Raw genomic sequence first — 25,849 nt, 5'->3', positions numbered from 1 at the left:
TTTTCTACACTTAATAATACATTTCTTTCTCTGATTTTCTGAAATGTAATAACAACTTTGAAGACTAATAGATTAGATAAAAGCATGGACCATACCAGCATTGTGTGTTTTGTTCCTGTGGCACATGTTTTTCTTGTGTTTTGGTGTAATGATATCAAACTCTGTCACTGATAACATTGACAAAACTTGACTTCTAGGATATTTCGCCCATAAAGACATGTACTATGAATAAAATACATTATTGTATCAAATTGTATAAAATACGAAAATGTTATAATGAAATAATTGAATTTCACAGAGACAATACAATGACATGTCCAATTACGACAACAGTAGGCAGTCAATGGAATTATAAGTCTATAAATGCCTCAGCAATTTATTTAAGGATACCTTTATGTAAACATACAAGATGGCCACCTGATACGCCATATTAATGGGCGAAATGTGTTACTTTTATCAATAGACTGGTAAGACAAATCTGATCTACTCCATCGTTTTAAATATTGAAAATATCCTGCTGATTCGCAACATAATGCAAGAAAGTGTAAATGTTATCCAGCTTCCGTACACGAACTGTTCACCATATCTGCTATCGTGTGTTCCATTGCCTAATGTTTCTCGTAGAGAGAAACATTATATAATGTACATCATATTCTGGACAATTTAGTCAACGTTCAGGACAATTCGAAAAAAAGGGGGACAGGGTCATTTTCTTACAAACATCGCAATGACAAACAGCTAATTAAATAGGACTTAAATCAGCATCCCGTGGTCTCTGTTGCAGTTGATGCTGTCCTAATTACTCTGTGTTGTACTTTTTACTTTCTGTAAGCGACCGGAGCAGATTGATACGCAGTGCCACGCCCCCGAAATAATTAAATTGTTGGTGGTATGTTTCTCATTGTTTTATGCTCATATGCGTATTTTTTATCAAAATAAGTTGATGGTGTTTTAATGAGGATTTTCAAAGGCCGTTTGTAATTCAATTACACTTGATTTTTAAATTACACTGTATAAATGGTCTAAAAAGCATTTAATTCGAATGTTGCCTAGTAAAGCAAAATTTTACGTCATATACCGGGTTTCAAATAGGTCGGTTAAAAACCGGGCAAGTAATCTATAAAATAAAGCAAGATAAAAACAGATTTCTATGTAAATGGACAACAGTTCGAAGTGTAAGCTTACAGCACTGCGCACTGTCTTCATTATCTGAACGAAATATACCAAAGCTGGACGGGAGAACCGATGTACTTAAATTGGTACGAGTATCTAAACCAGAAACTGTTCTCAGGAAACATGACGCCATTCCATATCCGGCTATCAGTATCAAGTTCAAAAGATTGAGAAATAAAGATTACGGACAGTTCTACCTCAATACAGATCGATTTTTCACGTCTCCCTGCCGTTCACCATCACACACAAGTGTAGAGGTGATCTGTACGGGTTATATAGCGTTGTGGTCGTTTTATGAAGTGTTTGGGCTCATTTACATTGTGGTTTTGAATAATCGTGATCATTAAAATATCTCAATATTTCATTTTCAATAGATTCACAGTACATTACAGTAATATCTTCTGTCCATTGTTGACAGCGCCAAACATGTACAATCCCTGCCTACTGTTGGCAATACTAGACACGTGTATCCCCGTCTTCTGTTGACAATACTAGATACGTGTATTCCCCGTCTTTTGTTGAAATTACTAGACACTTGTATTCCTTGTCTTCTGTTAACAGTACTAGACACGTGTATCCACTGTTTTCTGTTGACATTACTAAACACGTGTATCCCCTTTCTTCTGTAAACATTACTAGACACGCGTATCCCATGTCTTCTGTTAACATTTCTAGACATCTGTACCCCTGTCTTCTGTTAACATTACTAGACACGTGTATCCACTGTCTTCTGTTAACATTTCTAGACATCTGTATTCCCTGTCTTCTGTTAACAGTACTAGACTCGTGTATGTATATGCCAAAGTCACAAAGTCTGTGGAATATCGATAATCCAATTTATTATGAATATGTATGGGTTTTAATAGATTCCGGTCGCCGACGGTTTGGAGGATTGTTTGTTTTTACTGGTAAACTTGAAGTAGAAAGTAGTTTAGTCGATAGACCGAAAATATTTGTACAAGATTATATCTGTCTAAGCCGAGCAAAAATAGCCGTACCCTCGGTAATCTTCTTATAAATAATTAGCACTAATTCCTTAAATACCGCTAATGGTTGGAGGTTAGGATTAACAGCTCTGCCACTAGGCCATGTCACTGTACGATCTTTAATTGTCAATTACGAGTCGAAGGCTACAGTACATGTTTATCATAATCAAAAATGTTTATATGGAATAGTGTGTTGCGATAGTACGTTCGTGTGTCAGAAACCCCGAATGCGTCGTACTTTCTTGGTGATAATTTTGGAAGCATGTTACAGTGGATAATGATTTAGAAGAGGGCCTATTAAGTTACTGTGTGAAATTGATGATGATCAGCGTGTCACGTGTCAGTTGACTCGTTACCTCTCACGTGTAAATCTATTTTGTACCGACTTGGTCGTCATGAAAACCGCTATAAATCACAAACATAAAAAGTTTGTGAGATTTAACAGTGCTCCAGAATTCTTCCTCAATGACATTAACGAATTAGCAGAAGCTGGTTCTGGAGTTTCCGATTCCGGATGTTCCGACATTGGAGATTCCGTAATTGGAGATCCTGCTTCACGATGTTCTGAACTGAACACTGACAAGGTGAGGCAGGTTCTCAAACACTGGTACTGTCACGATTACCGCAGGAGAAAATCGTTTTTATCGGAGGAATGCTACACCATACACGGTAAGCTAATAACGTGTTAGTTCCATGGGCTGTCAATGGACAGTGAGTTACGAAGTTTTTAGTTCCACGGGCTGTCAATGGACAGTAAGTTACTAACTTTTTAGTTCCACGGGCTGTCAATGGACACTGAGTTACTAACTTTTTAGTTCCACGGGTTGTCAATGGACAGTGAGTTACTAACTTTTTAGTTCCACGGGCTGTCAATGGACACTGAGTTACTAACTTTTTAGTTCCACGGGCTGTCAATGGACACTGAGTTACTAACTTTTTAGTTCCACGGGCTGTCAATGGACAGTAAGTTACTAACTTTTTAGTTCCACGGGCTGTCAATGGACACTGAGTTACTAACTTTTTAGTTCCACGGGTTGTCAATGGACAGTGAGTTACTAACTTTTTAGTTCCACGGGCTGTCAATGGACAGTGAGTTACTAACTTTTTAGTTCCACGGGCTGTCAATGGACACTGAGTTACTAACTTTTTAGTTCCACGGGCTGTCAATGGACAGTGAGTTACGAAGTTTTTAGTTCCACGGGTTGTCAACGGACACTGAGTTACTAACTTTTTAGTTCCACGGGTTGTCAACGGGTTGTCAACGGACACTGAGTTACTAACTTTTTAGTTCCACGGGTTGTCAATGGACACTAAGTTACTAACTTTTTAGTTCCACGGGTTGTCAATGGACAGTAAGTTACTAACTTTTTAGTTCCACGGGCTGTCAATGGACACTGAGTTACTAACTTTTTAGTTCCACGGGCTGTCAATGGACAGTAAGTTACTAACTTTTTAGTTCCACGGGCTGTCAATGGACACTTAACTTTTTAGTTCCACGGGCTGTCAATGGACAGTAAGTTACTAACTTTTTAGTTCCACGGGCTGTCAATGGACAGTGAGTTTTAACTTTTTAGTTCCACGGGTTGTCAATGGACATCGAGTTACTAACTTTTTAGTTCCACGACAGTGAGTTACTAACTTTTTAGTTCCACGGGCTGTCAATGGACACTGAGTTACTAACTTTTTAGTTCCACGGGTTGTCAATGGACAGTGAGTTACGAAGTTTTTAGTTCCACGGGTTGTCAACGGACACTGAGTTACTAACTTCTTAGTTCCACGGGCTGTCAACGGACAGTGAGTTACGAAGTTTTTAGTTCCACGGGTTGTCAACGGACACTGAGTTACTAACTTTTTAGTTCCACGGGTTGTCAATGGACACTAAGTTACTAACTTTTTAGTTCCACGGGTTGTCAATGGACAGTAAGTTACTAACTTTTTAGTTCCACGGGCTGTCAATCAATGGACACTGAGTTTACTAACTTTTTAGTTCCACGGGCTGTCAATGGACACTGAGTTACTAACTTTTTAGTTCCACGGGCTGTCAATGGACAGTAAGTTACTAACTTTTTAGTTCCACGGGCTGTCAATGGACACTGAGTTACTAACTTTTTAGTTCCACGGGCTGTCAATGGACAGTAAGTTACTAACTTTTTAGTTCCACGGGCTGTCAATGGACAGTGAGTTACGAAGTTTTTAGTTCCACGGGCTGTCAATGGACAGTAAGTTACTAACTTTTTAGTTCCACGGGCTGTCAATGGACACTGAGTTACTAACTTTTTAGTTCCACGGGCTGTCAATGGACAGTAAGTTACTAACTTTTTAGTTCCACGGGCTGTCAATGGACACTGAGTTACTAACTTTTTAGTTCCACGGGCTGTCAATGGACAGTCAGTTACTAACTTTTTAGTTCCACGGGCTGTCAATGGACACTGAGTTACTAACTTTTTAGTTCCACGGGCTGTCAATGGACAGTAAGTTACTAACTTTTTAGTTCCACGGGCTGTCAATGGACACTGAGTTACTAACTTTTTAGTTCCACGGGCTGTCAATGGACAGTAAGTTACTAACTTTTTAGTTCCACGGGCTGTCAATGGACACTGAGTTACTAACTTTTTAGTTCCACGGGCTGTCAATGGACAGTAAGTTACTAACTTTTTAGTTCCACGGGCTGTCAATGGACAGTAAGTTACTAACTTTTTAGTTCCACGGGCTGTCAATGGACACTGAGTTACTAACTTTTTAGTTCCACGGGTTGTCAATGGACACTGAGTTACTAACTTTTTAGTTCCACGGGCTGTCAATGGACACTGAGTTACTAACTTTTTAGTTCCACGGGTTGTCAATGGACAGTGAGTTACGAAGTTTTTAGTTCCACGGGTTGTCAACGGACACTGAGTTACTAACTTCTTAGTTCCACGGGCTGTCAACGGACACTGAGTTACTAACTTCTTAGTTCCACGGGCTGTCAATGGACACTGAGTTACTAAGTTCTTAGTTCCGTAGTTTGTCAATTGATGTTATGCTAGTAACCGTTTATTTCTTGGTGTTGTAAATTTACGATAAAATACTGAATTATAAGTGTCGTCGATTGTCAATTGACTGCGACCTACTTATTTTCTAGTTCTAGTATCTAGGGTTGTTAATTAACAGTTACTTACTAAGTTCCTAGTATCTAAGATGGTAAACTGACTGTAAGCTAAATCCCTTGCGCATTTGGTTGTAACTTGACAGTAAGCTACTGAAACCCTAGCGTCGTCGGTTTTCAATTGACTGTACGCTGCTAAATCCCTAGCGTCTTCGACTGTCAGTTGACTGTAAGATACAAAATTCCCAGTGTCTTTGACTGTCAGTTGACTGTACGCTACAAAATTCCCAGCGTCTTCGACTGTCAATTGACTATAAGATACAAAATTCCCAGCGTCTTCGACTGTCAATTGACTATAAGATACAAAATTCCCAGCGTCTTCGACTGTCAATTGACTATAAGATACAAAATTCCTAGCGTCTTCGACTGTCAATTGACTATAAGATACAAAATTCCCAGCGTCTTCGACTGTCAATTGATTGTGAAATACCAATTCTGTATTGACACAGAGTAAACTCTTTGAAGTCACAAAGTAAACTGTTAATTCTGTATTGACATACAGTAAAACGGTAGCGCTTTATAGATACGCTTCAAAATGGATAAGTCTGTACAGACACATAGTAAAATGGATAAGTCTGTACATACAGTAAAATGGATAAGTCTGCACAGACACTCAGTAAAATGGATAAGTCTGCACAGACACACACAGTAAAACGGTAGCGCTTTATAGATACGCTTCAAAATGGATAAGTCTGTACAGACACATAGTAAAATGGATAAGTCTGTACATACAGTAAAATGGATAAGTCTGCACAGACACTCAGTAAAATGGATAAGTCTGCACAGACACACAGTAAAATGGATAAATCTGTACAGACACACAATAAAATGGATAAGTCTGTACAGACACACAGTAAAATGGATAAGTCTGCACAGACACACAGTAAAATGGATAAGTCTGTACAGACACCTAGTAAAATGGATAAGTCTGTACAGACACATAGTAAAATGAATAAGTCTGTACAGACACACAGTAAAATGGATAAGTCTGTACAGACACACAGTAAAATGGATGAGTCTGTACAGACACATAGTAAAATGGATGAGTCTGTACAGTCACACAGTAAAATGGATAAGTCTGTACAGACACACAGTAAAATGGATAAGTCTGTACAGACACATAGTAAAATGGATAAGTCTCTAACTGCGCTCAATAAAACGGTAACACATTAACTTGACATTCTGTATAGGCGCACAGTAAAACAGTAATTGTGTGAGGTCGTTAATATGAAGTAGTAACCGCGTGCAGTCGAGTTGAAGCATTACAATTCTTCCGTAATTAAGTACACAGCTTTTTGTCCTTTCAAAACGTTCCCATTGTGATGTCTCTCTGATATAATCAATATTCTAGTGTCTTACGTGATCTACGGTATAGATTTGCCAACATCGTGCTAGAATTGTTTTGTATGCATGTATAATGAACATGAAGACCTAGCCGTCCTCAGGCAAACTCTCTCCCTGTAAGCATGTAAGTATGTCGGTCGTGCCATCCAATTACTCTCATTCCCACTTTTGATTTGTGTCTGATTTGAATGAACGTGTAACTAGCAAATCAAATGAACTATTTAGTATTACCGGGATATGTAGGGACGTCTTGTTTCGATTTCAATTAAATAAATTCATTAAGAACGGTAATGAGACATTTGTTTTCTGTTAATTTATTTTTTTTAGGGATTATTTTCACCAAATACAACTAAACAGCTAGAGGATTGTGCTTCAGCGATATACATTGCGACGATTCCCGGGAGAAGGAAATTCGTGTACACGTTAGAAAAACATAAGACGTAATTGAGAACTCAAACGCGTGTTCTTGTGAATGAAGACAATAGTTTGCCTGCAATGCCTGTTTCAACACTTCCGGTATCAATATATGGAGATCTCATGGGAGTGCCAATGTAATTAAAGATTCATTGAACGACTTCATTAAATTGATACATTGCAAGCCTTAAGGCGAGTCGCATTGTCATATCAAAATATTGGAAAGGAAATAAATTCCATGTGGCATTCTATTTCCCCGAATACAGGATTGTCTATCTCTTATTTCTTCGATTCTCGGTAAATAAACGAAATGAAAAACTTCAAATACATTTCCCTATAACAAAATCGACTCTGCAATTCAATTTGTGACATCACGTGTTATACACATTTAAACGTTTAACTGCTTTCAAGTGACATTCATGAGCACTATGAATGACAGCAAGATATGGAAAAATTCGCGTTGGTATCGCTTCCTATTGAACTTGCCTTTATCCAGTCAGATAACCTCGGTCGTCTTATATTACATGTAATAGCCCTACCCAATATTGCAGATCAAGAGCTGGTCATACACAACTGATTGGTAAGGTAGCTCAGGTTACACCTGCAAGGAGGTTTTTTAAGGAACGTCTTTGGACATCTGGTCAAACAAAATGTGCTGATACTAAATGGAAACATACATACGAACCACTGTGTATATCCGTTAGGGAAAATTCTTAGTGCAGTGGTTTCTGACAGTTAAACATATTTATGTACCATGTCATTCTTTGTTGGTATTAAATAAGTTCAAGTTTAACAGATTCTTTGGAAAATGACCAAAATTAATTATTTAAGTATCGATAATATAAGTTAAAAGTCCCTACCTAAAAGTTCTAAATATAGATAGGCTGAAGAATTGAAGGTAGAACCCACAGGGTGATTCTAATAACGACAAAATAAAATCGACGTTATAATAATTATTTACATGTAATATAAAGTTATGTATATCAATATTGAATTCTACGATCTGTTGTATATGATTATTAACCAGATCCCCTTCGAATAGAATTAAAAATCGAAGTTTTCAGTTCTCTTCTTTTTGATACGCCAGGCACGTGACTTTCTAATTTTGTTAGTCCTAGGCGTTTCCGGTCTGCGGAAACAATAATGATAAACGAAGACATTTCAAAGGTTGCGGTATTATTTTTTGCGGTAGTATTTGCGGTATTATTTTTGCGGTATAGTATTTGCGTTATTTTGCGGTATTATTTTTGCGGTAGTATTTTTTAATGTATACTACAAGGACTGAAATGACGAGATATGTTAACACTTTTCAGAATAAATTATCATTCCATTTAAAGCTCGAACAAAAAATGCTTCGGAAATTTTATTAGTGTATCATCAAGTTCCAGTGACATGCTGTTTGCCACAGGCAAGAACACCTTCAAAGTGGCTTTATCATTCAAAATGAAACTGTATTTGAGATACAATGTTACAGTTGCATTAAGACAAAATGGGGATTTTACGCTCTAACCACATATTAGCGGATAAGTGGAGGTAGAACTAATCGCGAACCCGTCTCCGGATCTGACTAACTCGACATAATAGAGCTCGAAATAATAAACTGCTATAATACGAGTTTTAATCTCGGCATAAGCCTATTTTAATGTTGATGGTGAATTTGATGTAACTTCTTAATTCAATTGACGGCTACATGACATATGTCTGTTATATACCTATTGTGACGATAAAGGAATGCAGAAGGAAATATCATGTTTCTCTCGCTCCCGGTCACATAACTTACGTCAATGTGTCCATGATAATGAAAATTACACGTGAGAGTTTTAATATTCATCGTAATCATGAGAAAACATCAAACGCTTTTCATTGTTTGAAAGCCTGAATGTAATATGATTTAATTTGATGGATTTAACAAGAAATAGCTTTGGTGCATGTTGACTAATACACGGGTATATATATACAAAGGTGTATATTGAAAAAAAAAACATTATAATCTGTATAGGTGTATTGACTGCAGGTGTGCGTGCAGGTGTCGGGAGATGAGGGGCTGGTGGTGGTGGTGGATATAAGTGGAAGGGGGTTGTGTGGTGGTAGGGGGAGGGTGTACCTTTAATCATATGTGTACGGTTTGTCATGTAACATGTTTACTGTAAACGTACATATCTGAGTAGTATTTCCTATCTTAGAAAAGTCCGTTAAAAGTTTGAGATGAACTATGATTGGTTAATCATCACTTCTGTAGATAGTGTAAATAAACCAATGATGTGGCGAAATCCTACCGGTACACAATATCTAAAACTTTAATCACGTAACCGGTACACAATATCTATAACTTTAATCACGTAACCGGTACACAATATCTATAGCTTTAATCACGTAACCGGTAAACAATATCTATAACTTTAATCACGTAACCGGTACACAATATCTATAACTTTAATCACGAAACCGGTACACAATATCTATAGCTTTAATCACGTAACCGGTAAACAATATCTATAACTTTAATCACGTAACCGGTACACAATATCTATAACTTAAACCACGTAACCGGTACACAATATCTATAACTTTAATCACGTAACCGGTACACAATATCTAAAACTTTAATCACGTAACCGGTACACAATATCTATAACTTTAATCACGAAACCGGTACACAATATCTATAGCTTTAATCACGTAACCGGTAAACAATATCTATAACTTTAATCACGTAACCGGTACACAATATCTATAGTTTTAATTACGTAACCGGTACAATATCTATAACTTTAATTACGTAACCGGTACACAATATCTATAACTTTTTATTACGTAACCGGTAAACAATATCTATAACTTTAATCACGTAACCGGTACACAATATCTATAACTTAAATTGCGTAACCGGTACACAATATCTATGACTTTAATCACGTAACCGGTACACAATATCTACAACTTCAATCACATAACCGGTACACAATATCTATAACTTTAATCACGTAACCGGTACACAATATCTATAACTTTAATAACGTAACCGGTACAATATCCGTGATTTGTCGCGAACTTGATATGTTTGTGATACAATGCTCTAGCTGATGAATGCCATAAAAAGTCGCTACCATTCTTATTGACGATAAATATTTATGTAAATCATAATACCTGAAAAGATGCTCAACTCTCACCTGATTGATGAATATTACTGATAACATAGTATGTGTGATTGTGTGTGTGAAGATATCACTGCAGCCTTCCCTGTAAACGTTCTACATTACCCACCAGGTTATGGCGCCGACGAGTTCAATCGCGACAATTCAAGTGTAGCATTCACTGACAATTTATGTTCTCTCCTACTTTCCAATGAACATTACACACGCAAATATAAACTGCATAATATATTTAACTACAAATTCGTCAGTTCCGATCAGTAACACCGCTGGCGTGCCCTTATTTTTGTACAGTGCTCTGTACCGGTATGTGCTATGTTTTGTGTATATAACACCAGACAACCAAGAGAGATACAGATTGCACGAAAAGGTCGGGGAAAGAGAATCGCTCGAGTGGTTCATCAGACACAGGATCAAAATGTAACGAACTGGGAAATGGTGACACGGAGAACCGGACATTGACCTACCCAGTCATTGATTAGATGGGCAAGTCGTAAATGTCAGAGTAGGAATTCGGGGAAGTTCTGATACCAGAAAACCGAAATCGAGCTGTTGTTTCTGAACAGAATTGATTTGTAAAGGACTGTGGTAGGAGGTGTATGTGATTTTGGCTTTGGTTCGATGAGATATACAGCGTTAGTTTTCCAACAACAAGGGTATCTATCCGACCGGAAACGGACAAAGGGTACTTATAACTAATCTAGGTGGAGAAGTTCCGAATACAGTACGGAATCTACGTGTAATTATCGCCGATCAAACAAGGAATCTAACGAGGTTTCCCGAATACAACACGGACTATACGGTATAAAGTATCCATAAGACTTGAACTGTTGCTATGTGTTTTCCGTGTGAAATTTGTTGTCTAAGGAGAGGTAACACAAGAGCAACATTGTACGTTATCTAAGCGTTTCAAGTTCTATTAGGAATGCCTTTCACTTTTTGGAATACGATGAGTGTGTCCTAAGACATTCCAAACAGGAGCTTATCAAGTATGTACAATTCCATTATAATCGGCGATGGTTTGGACTTCCCGACCAATAGTGTTTCAGTAAAATTATAAGATACAAACCGAGGCTTGAAAATGATCTGTTATGGACAACAATTAAAGAATATTAACAACACGTCTTAATTCAACGTGGACAATACAATAGCACCTCGGGGTAATGGAAAGACGATTTGTATAGGGTTAGGAAGGCTTTACCATCTATCCTTATTTAACGATAAGTAGCTGTCTGTCTTTCCTTTAACTGACGGTACAGGAAGAAGCAAAACTACCAAGAAGCCGTTCAACATATATGGTCCGACGTCATTCACGGCTTGACAAACTCTTTTTAGTGATATTTCGGACATTTTATATAGATAATTGACAGGTGAATGTGGTTGTCTGTGGTCATTTTCTCTCTCTGTGGTCAGTTTCTTTATTGTTGTTATCGGTTTAAACACCTAGGGCGTGGCGTGATAGCTCAGACTCTATAGTTCCCGGATGTAACCGTCACGGTCAAGTGGGAAGCATCACCACAGACTATGCTCACAACGACGATGAACTTTACATAACGCTCTGGTTAGTGTCTTTCCTAGAGTGAAGGGGCGTTTTGAAAATGTATTGTGTTGACGTAGAGACATTATGAGACATGTATTCCGTGATATATACGGGTAACTGGAGGTACGGTGATCAGGTGTGTCCTGGGGATTCTAACCCAGATCAGGTGCTTCAAACGGTCTCTAACCCGGACCAGATGGCCCTTAGAAACTCTAGCTCGGATCAAGTGACTTTAAAGGGATCTAGCAGCGATCATGTGGCTCTGAGAGGCCCGAGATCGGATCAGTGTACAGAGATTGAGATTAGAAAGAGGCTCCATCTTCACCAAAAACAGGCTCTCCGGGAATGGATGGCATGGAAACGTATGTATCCCATCATTCTGTCGTACACGGGGCGTTATCTTTTTACTGAACGTATGGAAAGAATTGTAGTAAATGAAGATAATTAAAATGTCCAATTATCGATTATAAGGTCCTAGTAACAACGGTAACCTGTGGCAGATGGGGACAATAACTACATCGTCACCAATTAGAAACAATCACTATGTATATATATTACATTGTCACCAAATAGAAAGAATCACTATATATATATATATATATATATATATATATATATATATATATATATATTGTCACCAATAGATATATATATATTATCACCAATTAGAAACAATCACTATATATATATATACATATACCAATTAGAAAGAATCAATATATATATATATATATATATATATATATATATATATATATATATATATATATATTACATTGTCACCAATTAGAAACAATCACTATATATATATATATATTATCACCAATTAGAAAGAATCAATATATATATATATTACATTGTCACCAATTAGAAACAATCACTGTTTATTACATTGTCACCAATTAGAAACAATCACTATATATATATATATATATATATATATATAATACATTGTCACCAATAAGTAAAAATGCTGATAAGATATAGTTCGAGTATAAAACAATAATGACTGAGATTGGGTCTAAACAGCAATATGGCAGTATGTGTGATGTGATGCAGTTGTAGTTCAAACAACAATGTAAACTGTCGGTGTGAAACAGTTCAATTATCATTACCTTGGGCCTTATCGTTATTGTAATGAAGTTATTAAAATGTTCAATATATTTGACCCCTTTGACCTTGAAAGTGGGTCAAGGTCTTTTATTTGAATGAATTTGATAGCCCTTGATCTAAGCATGCTACAGACCGAAGATCAGACCTCTGGGCCTTCAAGTTGTAGTGCGACAGAGGTTGAGTCTAAACAACATCATAAAAGCTGTTGGTTGACACAAACCCAATCTAAACAACATATAACAATTATGATATATCCATGTATATGTTATACATAATTGCGCATCAAAAACAGGATACCTAACGAATATTGAATGACATAGATGTCAGATCTATGTGTTTTCCGCCGTTTCAGTTTTCTTTTCATGATCGTCCACACTCGGACATCTTGTTGATAGAGATTGATCATTTGTGGACTTATGTAATCGAATTCGATCAATTGTTCATCCTTTATGGATTCACATTACATCACGTAAAACGTTAACTGATATCGGAGTCAAATTAGCACGGCTGTAAAGACTGGACGATTGGGCGGTTCGTTAGACAGCGACAGAGAAGATATATGTGTCTGGGCAGTTTGGCACACGTCTTAACCTAAATTCGGTCACTGTGAACTGACCAGAGCCGGGGGCGGGTCTATTTAATGGGTCTTTGTCGCTGTTTAATTACTCGCACTAAGTACAGTACGCTTAATTTTATACTTAATTTGTTTCTGTCAATGAGAAAATTCAATATTTACACTCGTTAGGCCGTGATAAGTAGCCGATAGCATCATGTCCTCGAGAGGTCAGTCATGCAAGTGTTGCTTGAAAAACGAGTAATTTTAGACATTTCAGAAATCGGTAGAACTTTCACAAGTACATGTAGGTCACTGGATGTTCGAGGATTAGGGTGATAATAAAATGATCACGCGTTTCTTTGAAGAAAGCTACGTATGTATACAGTCAGACTGGATAATATCCACCATTGATATTTTCATGGTGGTCGGGCGACGCACCTGCCTTTCATCTAGGCGTCCGGCGTTCGATTCCCGGAACGGACGTGAAAAAATTTATAGGGTACACCTGCCCAACCACGTGCCACGGGTACTCTGCGTTTCCTCCCATAGAAAGTCACGCGCTTCCATCCGGGGCAACAAGGGTGAGCAATACATGTTTGTTTCACAACTGCTGTATAATAAATCAGTATCTAAATTCCGGGCGACAGACTCGAACCGACTGGACATTCCTGAACCTCAACGTATGTATCAGACATTCAGGCCCCCAACCGCCGGGCGACGTTATGAATTGACTTTCCAATATCCACACTTTGTACTATTTCGATTTCTGTGTTATCGTAACTAAGCAATTCAGCTTAATTTGACTGAAGGCGATTGTAATTAATATACATAGAATCAACTTAAGAATAGACTCCTCTGTGAGTTGCGGTGATAATTCATGCATTAGTGGAAATTTGTTGAAGACTTCCAGGGTTATTCTCAAGCCTTAGCAACGAGAAAACTTTGAATTGTTTGACGATATGAGCCAAATCTATGTCAACAAGCGCAGTTTCTTCAAAACGTCTACAAAGCGTTCTGTTTCAGCATATAGACACACCTATAGATAGCACAGCATATAAACACAAGAAAATCGGAAACATTACGTCGGTAGTATATTGTCACCTTCCGACAATTAAACACGTATTATCGGGTTCAGAATTTGAATACTTTTTTCATCGAGTTGAATTTAGACCTTTGTGTTTTGAAGTTGATATCTTTCTGTGGACCTTAACGCCTTGTGTGTAGACATGTCTTCAAATCCAGTAGTAGATTTTGAGAAATATTTTATTTTGTGATCTTGTTTCTGTGTAGATTTTATTCATATATGTGTCTACTTCATTGAATACATTTTATTGATATCGTGGTATTGTAAATGTATGATGGGACAAGCTTTAAAACGTTTTAATAACTTATGCCTAATCTCATGTTTAAAATAATATTGGCAATAAAATATGTTGAAAGTAATTAATTCTATATTGAACTATGTTCTACATCCAGTTAAACATCCGGGTAGTATATTCTTAGGTACCAGAGTAACAGTACTATATTGATACATGAATGGAGTGTGATGATAACATGATTTGGACACTTTGGATAAACAAATAACCTCATGGCATTAAAAGATGATAAAAAAATATGTAACTCCCTTTCTCTGTTGTCAGAAGTTGTTAGAGAATCTGAGTTCAATGAAATTGGTTTTGATCAAGAATTTTCCCACAAACATGTGAATAAAATCAGTTCGATCCATGTATAGTGTATGGTGACTGTATAGTTTCAGGAATGGGTTCTCTGTCGCAACAAAAGCTAAGGTATTATATTTGTATAAGAGCTCTCTACGAGAATGAGTTGTTTGATTACGTTTATATATAATAACACTGACATGACATAAAGAGATAGAATATTTTCGTAGAAAAATGGGTCCTTTTAGATATCTAACATCGTTTGTAAACTTGTTAGTGCACGAAAATTCCTGCCTTATCGGACCCTGTCTAGATCGAACTGATACTGTGATACGTAGTGTAGCTAGAATCATTGAACTATTCTCTACCTTGGACTACGAGTAATGTGAAGGGATTTGTATCTTATGTGATATTCAGGATCAATAGACACAGCGTGCCTAGGTTTGGAGGTAATAACCACGAAATGAGAACTTATCGACTCCAATCTCCAAACAGTAAGAGAAATAATAGGACATTATTAGGTAAATTCTCACAATGGACCCCGTAATATGTCTAGTACATATAGCACGTTAAAGTGTTTCTTTCAAGATAGAGAACGACGATAGCCAAACATACATTTTATCACACTTACATGGGAGAATGATCCCAGAGATATGGTTTTTCCCTGTTATATAGTAGAATGATTACCGGAGATACGGTTTTTCCCTGTTATATAGTAGAATGATTACCGGAGATACGGTTTTTCCTTGTTTTATGGTAGAATGATTACCGGAGATACGGTTTTTCCCTGTTATATAGTAGAATGATTATTGGAGATAGGTTTTTCCCTGTTAGATAGTAGAATGATTAACGGAGACAGGTTTTTCCCTGTTAAATATGATTAATGATTACGAGAAAAACTTTTTGAATGCTGGAAATACCGTGGGTATCGCACTGACAATAGAGAATAATTACTGGGATTTTTCCCTGTTAAATATGAGATATGACAACAGAGAATAATTACTGAGTATCTAATTACTGGGGAGATATACCGTAAGTATCTCACTGACAACAGAGAATAATTACTGGGGAGGTATACCGTGAGTATCTCACTGACAACAGAGAATAATTACTGGGGAGATATACCGTGAGTATCTCACTGACAACAGAGAATAATTACTGGGGAGATATACCGTGAGTATCTCACTGACAACAGAGAATAATTACTGGGGAGATATACCGTGAGTATCTCACTGACAACAGAGAATAATTACTGGGGAGATATACCGTGAGTATCTCACTGACAACAGAGAATAATTACTGAGGAGATATGTAGTGAGTATCTCACTGACAACAGAAGACAATTACTGAGGAGATATACCGTAAGTATCTCACTGACAACAGAAGATAATTACTGAGGAGATATGTAGTGAGTATCTCACTGACAACAGAGAATAATTACTGGGGAGATATACCGTGAGTATCTCACTGACAACAGAGAATAATTACTGGGGAGATATACCGTGAGTATCTCACTGACAACAGAAGATAATCACTGAGGAGATATGTAGTGAGTATCTCACTGACAACAGAAGATAATTACTGAGGAGATATGTAGTGAGTATCTCACTGACAACAGAAGATAATTACTGAGGAGATATGTAGTGAGTATCTCACTGACAACAGAGAATAATTACTGGGGAGATATACCGTGAGTATCTCACTGACAACAGAGAATAATTACTGGGGAGATATACCGCGAGTATCTCACTGACAACAGAAGATAATCACTGAGGAGATATACCGTGAGTATCTCACTGACAGCAGAGAGTGATTACTGGAACATTTGTTTTTGTCACTATCGTCAATACGTTATGTCTTTCTCGTAACAGAGACTTCTACATGATAGCTATTAAGATTCCTGTATATTACACATAATGTTAACGATTTACAACTACTAGTAGTCTCTTAGTATATAGGTAAATATTGATACATATTAAGGCTTTTAAGGGCTATTTAAAACGTTCAATGATCCTTCAGTATTATGTTCATAATAGGCTTATACGGTCAAGTATTTATATTGTAAGAGCGCTCTGATCCGTGTTGTAATGTTTAACCCAGTATACTTGATTCACTATAGTGACTTTCCCAAGAATCGTAATCCTCACAGCTTCACGGCACCACCAGGTGATGGTCAATTACTCAACCGCTGTTTTATCGCGGTGGTCATCTAATGTCAGACGGTATGGCACTCCGGTCCTGCGTCACTAGATATGGGCTTTTCCAAGAGAGTTGAAATATCCTCACTAGTCCGTACTAGTGTTCACACAAGAATTAGCTCGCACCTGTTTTGGAGACCCCGATGTATACAGAGACATCCGTCGGACAAATGATCTCCCGGGATGGTGAGAATGTACGGTTTGGGCAAGCTAGCCCTACCTTGAAAAGTCCCCCGCTGCGGAGACACAGAACGCCTGTCACAGGAATTTTGAAGAAAGGCGGTGTTTCTCATAAACGCCGGGCCACCGCCAGGATAAGATGGGAACTGATACCGACTCTCAGCCAGGGAAACACAGGTACTACCGATACAGGTGGTGGTGACCGGTAGGGGTAGATGTTGATGAATACCGTGGTACGTATCCCAGTCTAGAAACATAGATACCTACCGATACAGGTGGTGGTGACCGGTAGGGGTAGATGTTGATTAATACAGTAGTGTTACTTATCCCAGTCTAGATACATAGATACCTACCGATACAGGTGGTGGTGACCGGTAGGGGTAGATGTTGATTAATACCGTGGTACGTATCCCAGTCTAGATACATAGATACCTACCGATGCAGGTGGTGGTGACCGGTAGGGGTAGATGTTGATTGATACTGTAGTGTTACGTATCCCAGTCTAGATACATAAATACCTACCGATACAGGTAGTGGTGACCGGTAGGAGTAGATGTTGATTAATACTGTAGTGTTACGTATCCCAGTCTAGATACAATGATACTTACCGATATAGGTGATGGTGATTGAGAGAATGTCGAAGTTAATTAAATACGGTAGTATGTCATGTTGATCTGCGTTTACAGCATAGATTTGTAATTTACAACAACATCAAGTCTAACCAATCACCAACTACACTGTAGGCCTCTGGCGAGCCACTTTTGTGTTTCTGGTCCGAGCCAAAATACAGCTTATATTTTAAGACACTGGCCATGCATTCTATTTATCCTGCAACATTGATTAAAAATTAGACCATCAAAACGTCAACAGTTTTGTCGTTAAATCTGTGTTTACGCTGACGTTTACGCTGAATTTTGCTTGATAACATACGGCAAACAATTGCTCCGCACAGGAATATAGTACCAAATTTCAACGGACAGCGATTTCCTATTCATAAATGAACTTGTTTATTACAAAATATAAATTCACTTATTTCAACAGTTATTTATACTGTTAATTGTAATTTTAAGTAAATCTAGAGAGTTATTTTGCCGAATTAACGCACGTGCTAAAAGACAACTGTTTTCCGTCACTGCCGAATACAAAAAGTATTCCGACAATATAATATGGTAGCGACAGTTGCAGGATAAGAGAAAATCCTGTTGTAGCTAACTAGAGTTACTTCCCTTCAGTCGCGACTTTCAGCAAGCTCCTGTAGCCATGTAGAACTTTATACGTAGTTTGACTTGTACTGTAAAAAAAACATCTTAAATATTCACAGTTCTAACATTGTTTCTAACTTCATCGCCTTTATCCGTGTTAGGAATTATGCAATCTTTTCAAGAAATTAAACGTATTATAGCAATAAATCAAAACACATAACACGATTTGTTACGGTAGCCTCGCTTTGAATCTCAGGTGTAAACAAATACTTCACCGACTGTATGTTTAGATTATTAATGCGAATTTAAGATACTAAAACGTGTTCGAATTACAGAATACGTTTTTAAAGTACATTGTGCGTGTGTAGCTTACCTAATATCCGTTAAAAGGAAGAAAGTGTGTTTAGATAAAAAAAAAGGAAAACCACTCACAGAATGTTTATTTACATGTTACGGTTGGTTCAGTCCTTGTACATGCATATTTAAGTCCATTGATGTTTGTTTTGTAAAAGAATTTGTGGTAATATAGGAATGACAGGACGCTAAAATGAAATTAGTAATAAAGCAAAACTTTTTTTTCGTTTCATATTGCGTCTAAAAGTGACAAAAGATGTCATGCATATATAGAATAAAATAGGATGGCTTTTCAATTATACAATGACATAAAACCCTAACAGTTTATCAAAATTACAAAATACGTGCACGTTCTCTTATTGAATAATGTATATGCGCGATTTGGATTGGGTGTATATGTTATTTACTGTATAAGTACACATATACCAAAAAGTCTGTTTAAGTAACAAATAATTATCAGAGTACATTATAAGTACAGGCGCGTGTTTCATTTAGTTATATTTGAGTATAGATATGAAGAAGTACGTATTGTGTACCAGGCGAAGAAATACATATTGTGTACCAGGTGTGGAATGCGTGTATACCGGTAGCCACCTTCATGCTTACATGTAGTAGTAATACGTTTGTTTGATTACAAATTGTGTGATATACATAACAAGACTCTGTAAGTGTAGACCTCTGGTGTCAATAACTTTGGGCTAGGCTTATCAATTCTGTATCATCGCCTGAAAAGTCCCTGAAGGAGTCCTTCAAATGTATGCTGTCCGGAGCAGTCCCGATGTATCCCTAAGTGTCCGGATATGTTCCGATGGATCCGTTTTGTCAACATCATCAGACAATGTCCGGGCAGCCGTTTACCCGTACTTGCTGTGCTTGGCAGTGATTTCCTATAAAGTGTGTTTATACCTGTTAATTACGAAGCCACTACCTGGCCACTTGGCCGCCGGGTCCGATAGGTGATGGTCGTGTGATTATCCGATACCTTATCAAAGTCTTGTCATTTTTACAAGGACAATTGACAAGTCTTGGGAAGATATTGTACGGTTAGTTGTGTGATAGTACGTACAGATGGTTATAACAAAGATGTTACCTCCGGATGGCAAACTATTTTGCTCAGGAACACGAGCTTAACATCAATCTTTGTACCGTAATTTAAATGTGGGAGCTAATAAGGTCGGCTTTGTGTAAAGGTAAGTTTTTACATCAAACAATTATTCAATGATAAAACAAAGGGTAACACACTTTGCCCACGTGAGAATTACGTAAACATATATATATATATATGTACCTTTGAATGTCCACCAGATAAGTAAAACATAAGACGATAACTGTGGTGACCTTGACCTCACATGCCCGCGACTCAGCGTCTTACTGATAGGAACCTTCTTCAGGTAAACATACGTATATCAAATGATAATCTTGATGTGATAACCCCGGTTACTTATATACATGCACCCTTGTAGAATTTATTTCATGTAGCTACGTATACGCAGCCTCCCGTGGGGCAAATACCCGTGTGTACACGTATTTAAACACGAACAGATCGACACGGAACCAACATATCTCAGTAAGGTGGCAACATATACTGTCATCTTTCTTTATGTTTCAGTGTAATATAACCACGGACTTGCCGATTAATTAAACAAATATGTTTTATTTTGACAAATTTACGTCAGCAATCGTATGCGACTGCCACCTTCATTTTAAACGTAAAATTGTACCGAAATATTTTACTGATAAATTGAATTATGTAGCCCGCCAGACTAATATTGTATTGAATAACACTGCCCTACTGCGACCCTTCGTCGGAAAACAAGCTACAAAGGTTACACTGCATATGAAACAGAGAAATACAGCTTGGCTGATTATACATTACAAACAGACACAGAAATGAAACGGATACGTCCCCGCTACAGTGTCACAAACCAAACAAGTATTGTATGCAGCTTGCTTTCTGTAGTATGCTAAATGTACACAAGTCATCAATTTCTTTTACCTCTTTTTGATGGTATCGACGTTTGAAAAATAATCAAATGATGATTGTTTGAAACGTACATGTTTGTCCACGATAGGAATAAAAGTACAACTCGTTTTGGAAATAAGTATTGTGGGTCAAAATACTGATAAAATTTTGTCAGTAGTTAAAGTCAATAAACGGAGACAAAACCTGTATGCATGATATATATATATATATATATCTGTGTGTGTATTTGACCGTTGTTGATTGTAGTACTTCCCTGTATACAATAGTTTAGCAATATCCCCGAGACGTGATGACGGGGGCGATAAACACATGCTTTCTTACTCTAACCACGGACTTCGATAGATATTTATGTATATAAGTCTGTGCTTTAACGCGTTCCCAGCCTGATTTCACAGGGACATCTATTATAATTTTTGTCCGTATTAGAGTGGAAGTTTTCCTGTTAACATCTGTACACGGGTATATACACATCAAAAGAATGAGACACATTATTGGTAAAACTACCATTACAATGCAGAATGAGACAATTAGAATTTGTCGGACATACAAATCAAAAACAGATGAAATGAAAGAAAAATACGTATATACATACATATATAGTATTGGCGACAGGGGACAACAAGGTACGCCCGTGGTCAAATCTTTATGAAATACGGACGCTTGATGTTATCATGTCAGGTACAAGGTGATATTGCCTTTCATTTATCAATACGTATACACTCTCAATATTTTGTATGCACCCCCTCCCAACAAGGAGGATAAAACAGTCCTTGTTAACAATGATGGGTGTTTCATGTTGTATTTAAACATTAAGTTGTACTTGTGATGTACTATGCTGCTTGCTAAACACAATGTATAACACACACCTGTTATAACCAGAATTGTGAAAGTGTAACCAGTATGATAAATAGTGAGATTTACAAGTATAGATAATATTGTGGATAGCGACACTGTAATAGTACTGATTAATGGTTGTACGTACAGGTGTGTATGTACAGGTGTATATGTACAGGTGTGCACAGGTATGTACAGTTGTGTACATGTATGTACAGGTGTGTAAGTACGGTCCCTTCTGCTGCCCAATAAAATGCACACTATTCCAGACGTATACTTATATATATATCAATATCCGGGACAATATACATCATGATCACAGCTCAGTCTGTCATACCTTGCAACCACATTAGCTCGTGTCATAAGAATGACTTTTAATGACCACTGTCCTGACAGATACGTATGTATTAAGGTTTAGGTCATTAGCTTAATGTCAGATTTCGTGATCTACATGTACAGGACATGAAACCTAAGTCTCTAATTCATCTAGGACATTTTACATCGTACGATGAAAGTTGCAACTAAGTTACCTAGAGAATATATAAAAAGGGTTTGTGTTTTGTGCAATAGTCTCGCTGCATATACAGGAATTCAAATCTCACATATGTTCCATTATAGGACATTCAGGTCTCAATATGGCCATAAGTGTGGAATGTGTTTACTTCACATTACTAATTTAGTTTCATAATTTAAAGATATGTTCGGTCTACATAATTTATGTTTGTATTATACAATAAGACACACCAGGTCTACAAAGTTAATGCTCGTTTTGTATTAGACATGTTGAGGTTAACATTGTGTAACGAGGGTGGTCGAGTGGCGCAGTGGTAACGCACTCGCCTTTCACCTTTCACCGGGGTTCAATTTCCGGAACGGACGTGAAAAGGCAAGGGGTCACCTGCTCGACCAGTGGGTTTTCCCCGGGTACTCCGGTATCCTCCCACAATAAGACCCCTCGCGCGCTTACATCCGGGCCAACAAGATTGATTAGGATAAGTTGACATAACTTGTTTCGCAATTATTGTAAAATAAACAAAGTTCATATTTTTATATTTTAACGTTTGTGTTGTACGATAAGATGTTGAGGTTTACATACTTAACGTTTTTGTGTTGTGCGATAAGAGATGTTGAGGTTTACATGCTTAGTCATTAGGTTGTACGACAAGACATGTTGGATACTACATAATACAAACAAGACAATTTGGAGAGCATACTTTATGTTTGTGTCATACAATTAGTCACAATGGTTCTACAACGTCAAGTTGTGTTAAACAATAAGACATTTTGAGTGTTTCACAGATACGCTTGTACTATATAATAAGACAGATTGTGTTTACATTGTCAATATACTAGGATTACAATTCACCCCTTCTTAAATGCAGCTTAATTTTCTGTTTGTTGTTTAATCCAAATGTTAACCCTATGTAACTCGATTTCCTTGCGTCGCCAGATTACTATATTATATAGTATTCACAATATTACATTTCATTTTCCTTTCTGGTTCTATTTCCAGAACGCAGTAAAGCAGGCGACAATAACAAAGACGGCGACAAAGACAAGGACCAAAAACAAGGGGAGGTAACTGCCGAAACTGACCGACCTCCACCCCTACCTCCTCGCCGACCGAGTAAGGAGGGGCAGCGATGTATTCACCAACCGCATTCATACTCTTCATGGTCACACCACAGTCAGTCCCCAAAAGACCATGCCGGAGCTGGGGGACGTCTTGGTCACAGCTGGCCGAGGCACGGTGATGGACTGACCGGGTATAGATCAAAGTATTCGTCCGAGACGGATATATCCGCACGCTCCCAAGCCAAGAAAAAGAGACACAATTTTACCAAGAAGAAGCATGACCCGGGCGTCGTCCTGTCGCGTTCCTCCAGTACTTCTTCTTCAAACTGCTCACTAGATGAGCATGCGTCAACAACCGGAAATGATATCACCCCTAGTCCCGATATCAATATGAATCACTGCATTGCGCGGGAATTCGAATTAAATGGGAATTATGTGAAAAAATCTAAAAGTTGTGAAACTAAACATCAAAATGTGGAATACATACGTCAACGAAGTAATGAGGAGGTTGGGCGTGGCCTGTTGGAGGTCCCATCTATACGCCACTCCCATAGCGACGCCTCCCTTCAGTCCCTTCGCTCGTGTCCTGAGATGTGTGCGGGGGCGAGTTGTGAGTTGGACGTTAATGATGACATACAAAGTCACTGCTATGGCAGGGACTACAATGCTCTCATCAAACACATACAAAAGTCACCTTTCCGGAAAAAGAATATGCCTCCGTCAAAACCATTTTCCAGTTTTGACGTTAACGATGTGGACTCGGTGATGCGCCGTGACCGAACTTCCAAACGGATGCCCCAGCGACCTCATTCCATTGGATACTTCGATAACAACAGGTATTGTAAAGTGACTAATGCACGGAAACAGCTTGGTGTGTGTGGTCGGAACTCGGATCCGACTCAATGTCATTCCTCCCCAACCTCCCCCTCACAGAAACGTATGCCTCTAGTGTTACCGGACGATCCCGGGTCTGTGTCTGATCTCGAGTACATAATGGAAAGTCCGCACGAGACACGGTAAGTACAATGCAATAAAATATAGGATCTTGAATGAGTTTTCAAGTCATATGAGATTTGAGATTTGAGACGAGTCGTTGATTTTTATTTTCTAAAATCTGATAAGAAATGGGGACAAATAAAAGATACTTTCGACCACATGATTCAGAACAGTTACATTCTGACAGGTTTTTAAGTCGGAATGGAGCGAAGGAAAGGAAACGGAGAACACCATTTTGTCATGCCAGTTTTTTTTAATGTCGTTGACCATATTACGACATCACAATCATTTCTGACTAGCAAAGCTAATGGAAATACCCCAGGGTATGTGACTAGTGACATACACTGGATAACAGGCGAGTTACTCGTTATTTAACACAACACAATACTACCGAAAAACATCACAACAACACAACACAATACTACACAAAACCTCAAAACACAACACAACACAAAATGTAATGCAGTTCATTAAACACAATACAAGTATATTGATCAGAAATGAACCAATCGATACACCAACAGTAGATATATGGAATACAATTCGTTTTTAACGTAAACCTTACGTTACGGTAGGCGTATCCGAATGACACCTGTCAGTTTGGATATTTTTATGTGTATAGTTTACTGATGGGTACTGATGGGTACTGATGTGTACTGATGTGTACTGTGTGTTTGAACCTACCGAAACATGGTTTGTGGCTGGAATGGTTTAGAGAAGACGTGAACAGTTCAAATATCAATGTTAAACATGACAGTATGGATTGTATACGTAATTTACATAAATCAGGATGTGTAAATTGATGACATGCGTAGTGATAAGGTAAAAAAGTTGCGAGTGTGTTAACGGCAAAAGTTAATATTCACTTCACAATTATCGTTATATAAAAAGGAAATAGCATCTGAACTCAAGCTATTGAATATAATATTGTTTCAGTAACGATAGGGCCCTGTGATCACTGGTACCATGGATTATATAATGTTTATAATTAAGCCTTTGAACGTCGTTTTAAAGGGCAGCTTACCACATTTCACCTTACTCTAGCAACACCTGTCCTGGTGAGTTCTTTTTTGTGTGTACCAAGGGAGCTTACTACTACTGGTAACCGTTGTCTTTCTATAGATACTCGTACAGGTTGTCTCCCTTCCCGTGCACACGTGTTTTGCCCAGTCGTTTCACAAGGAAACTCCGTGTGTTAATTAGCCATACTTTTACTGAACATACGTGAATACCTCGTGATGTTATGGTGTATTATCTAGCTTTGAGTTATATATATATATGTGTTTATCACATCGGCAAGGTTAACACAGAAGACAGATATTCATCAGGCGAAGACTCCTGTAAATAACATACATAGATATGGAGAAAACTATTTTTGAAATCAGTTTGGACATATTACAAACTGATCTCCTCACATTTTGCAACCAAAGTGCTATTCAGATTCA

The 25,849-nt window shown here is 37.8% G+C and overlaps 1 protein-coding gene across 1 annotated transcript in view; it reads left to right on the top strand.

Annotated features, from left to right (window-relative positions):
• Positions 1-25,849, top strand: part of LOC132546533 (uncharacterized) — a 102,196-nt gene that overhangs the window by 11,358 nt on the left and 64,989 nt on the right. Inside the window, exon 2 of the mRNA XM_060210253.1 lies at positions 23,347-24,424. Coding sequence (XP_060066236.1) covers positions 23,347-24,424 — 1,078 coding nt within the window. The remainder of the gene's footprint in view (positions 1-23,346; positions 24,425-25,849) is intronic.

The sequence above is a fragment of the Ylistrum balloti genome, unplaced genomic scaffold (assembly GCF_031769215.1).
Source record: "Ylistrum balloti isolate Yb309-2 unplaced genomic scaffold, AGI_CSIRO_Ybal_v1 Utg369894, whole genome shotgun sequence".
In the NCBI taxonomy this organism is placed as follows: Eukaryota; Metazoa; Mollusca; class Bivalvia; order Pectinida; family Pectinidae; genus Ylistrum; species Ylistrum balloti.
Note: the sequence above shows the minus strand (reverse complement) of the source record. Positions and strands in the feature narration are given on the sequence as shown.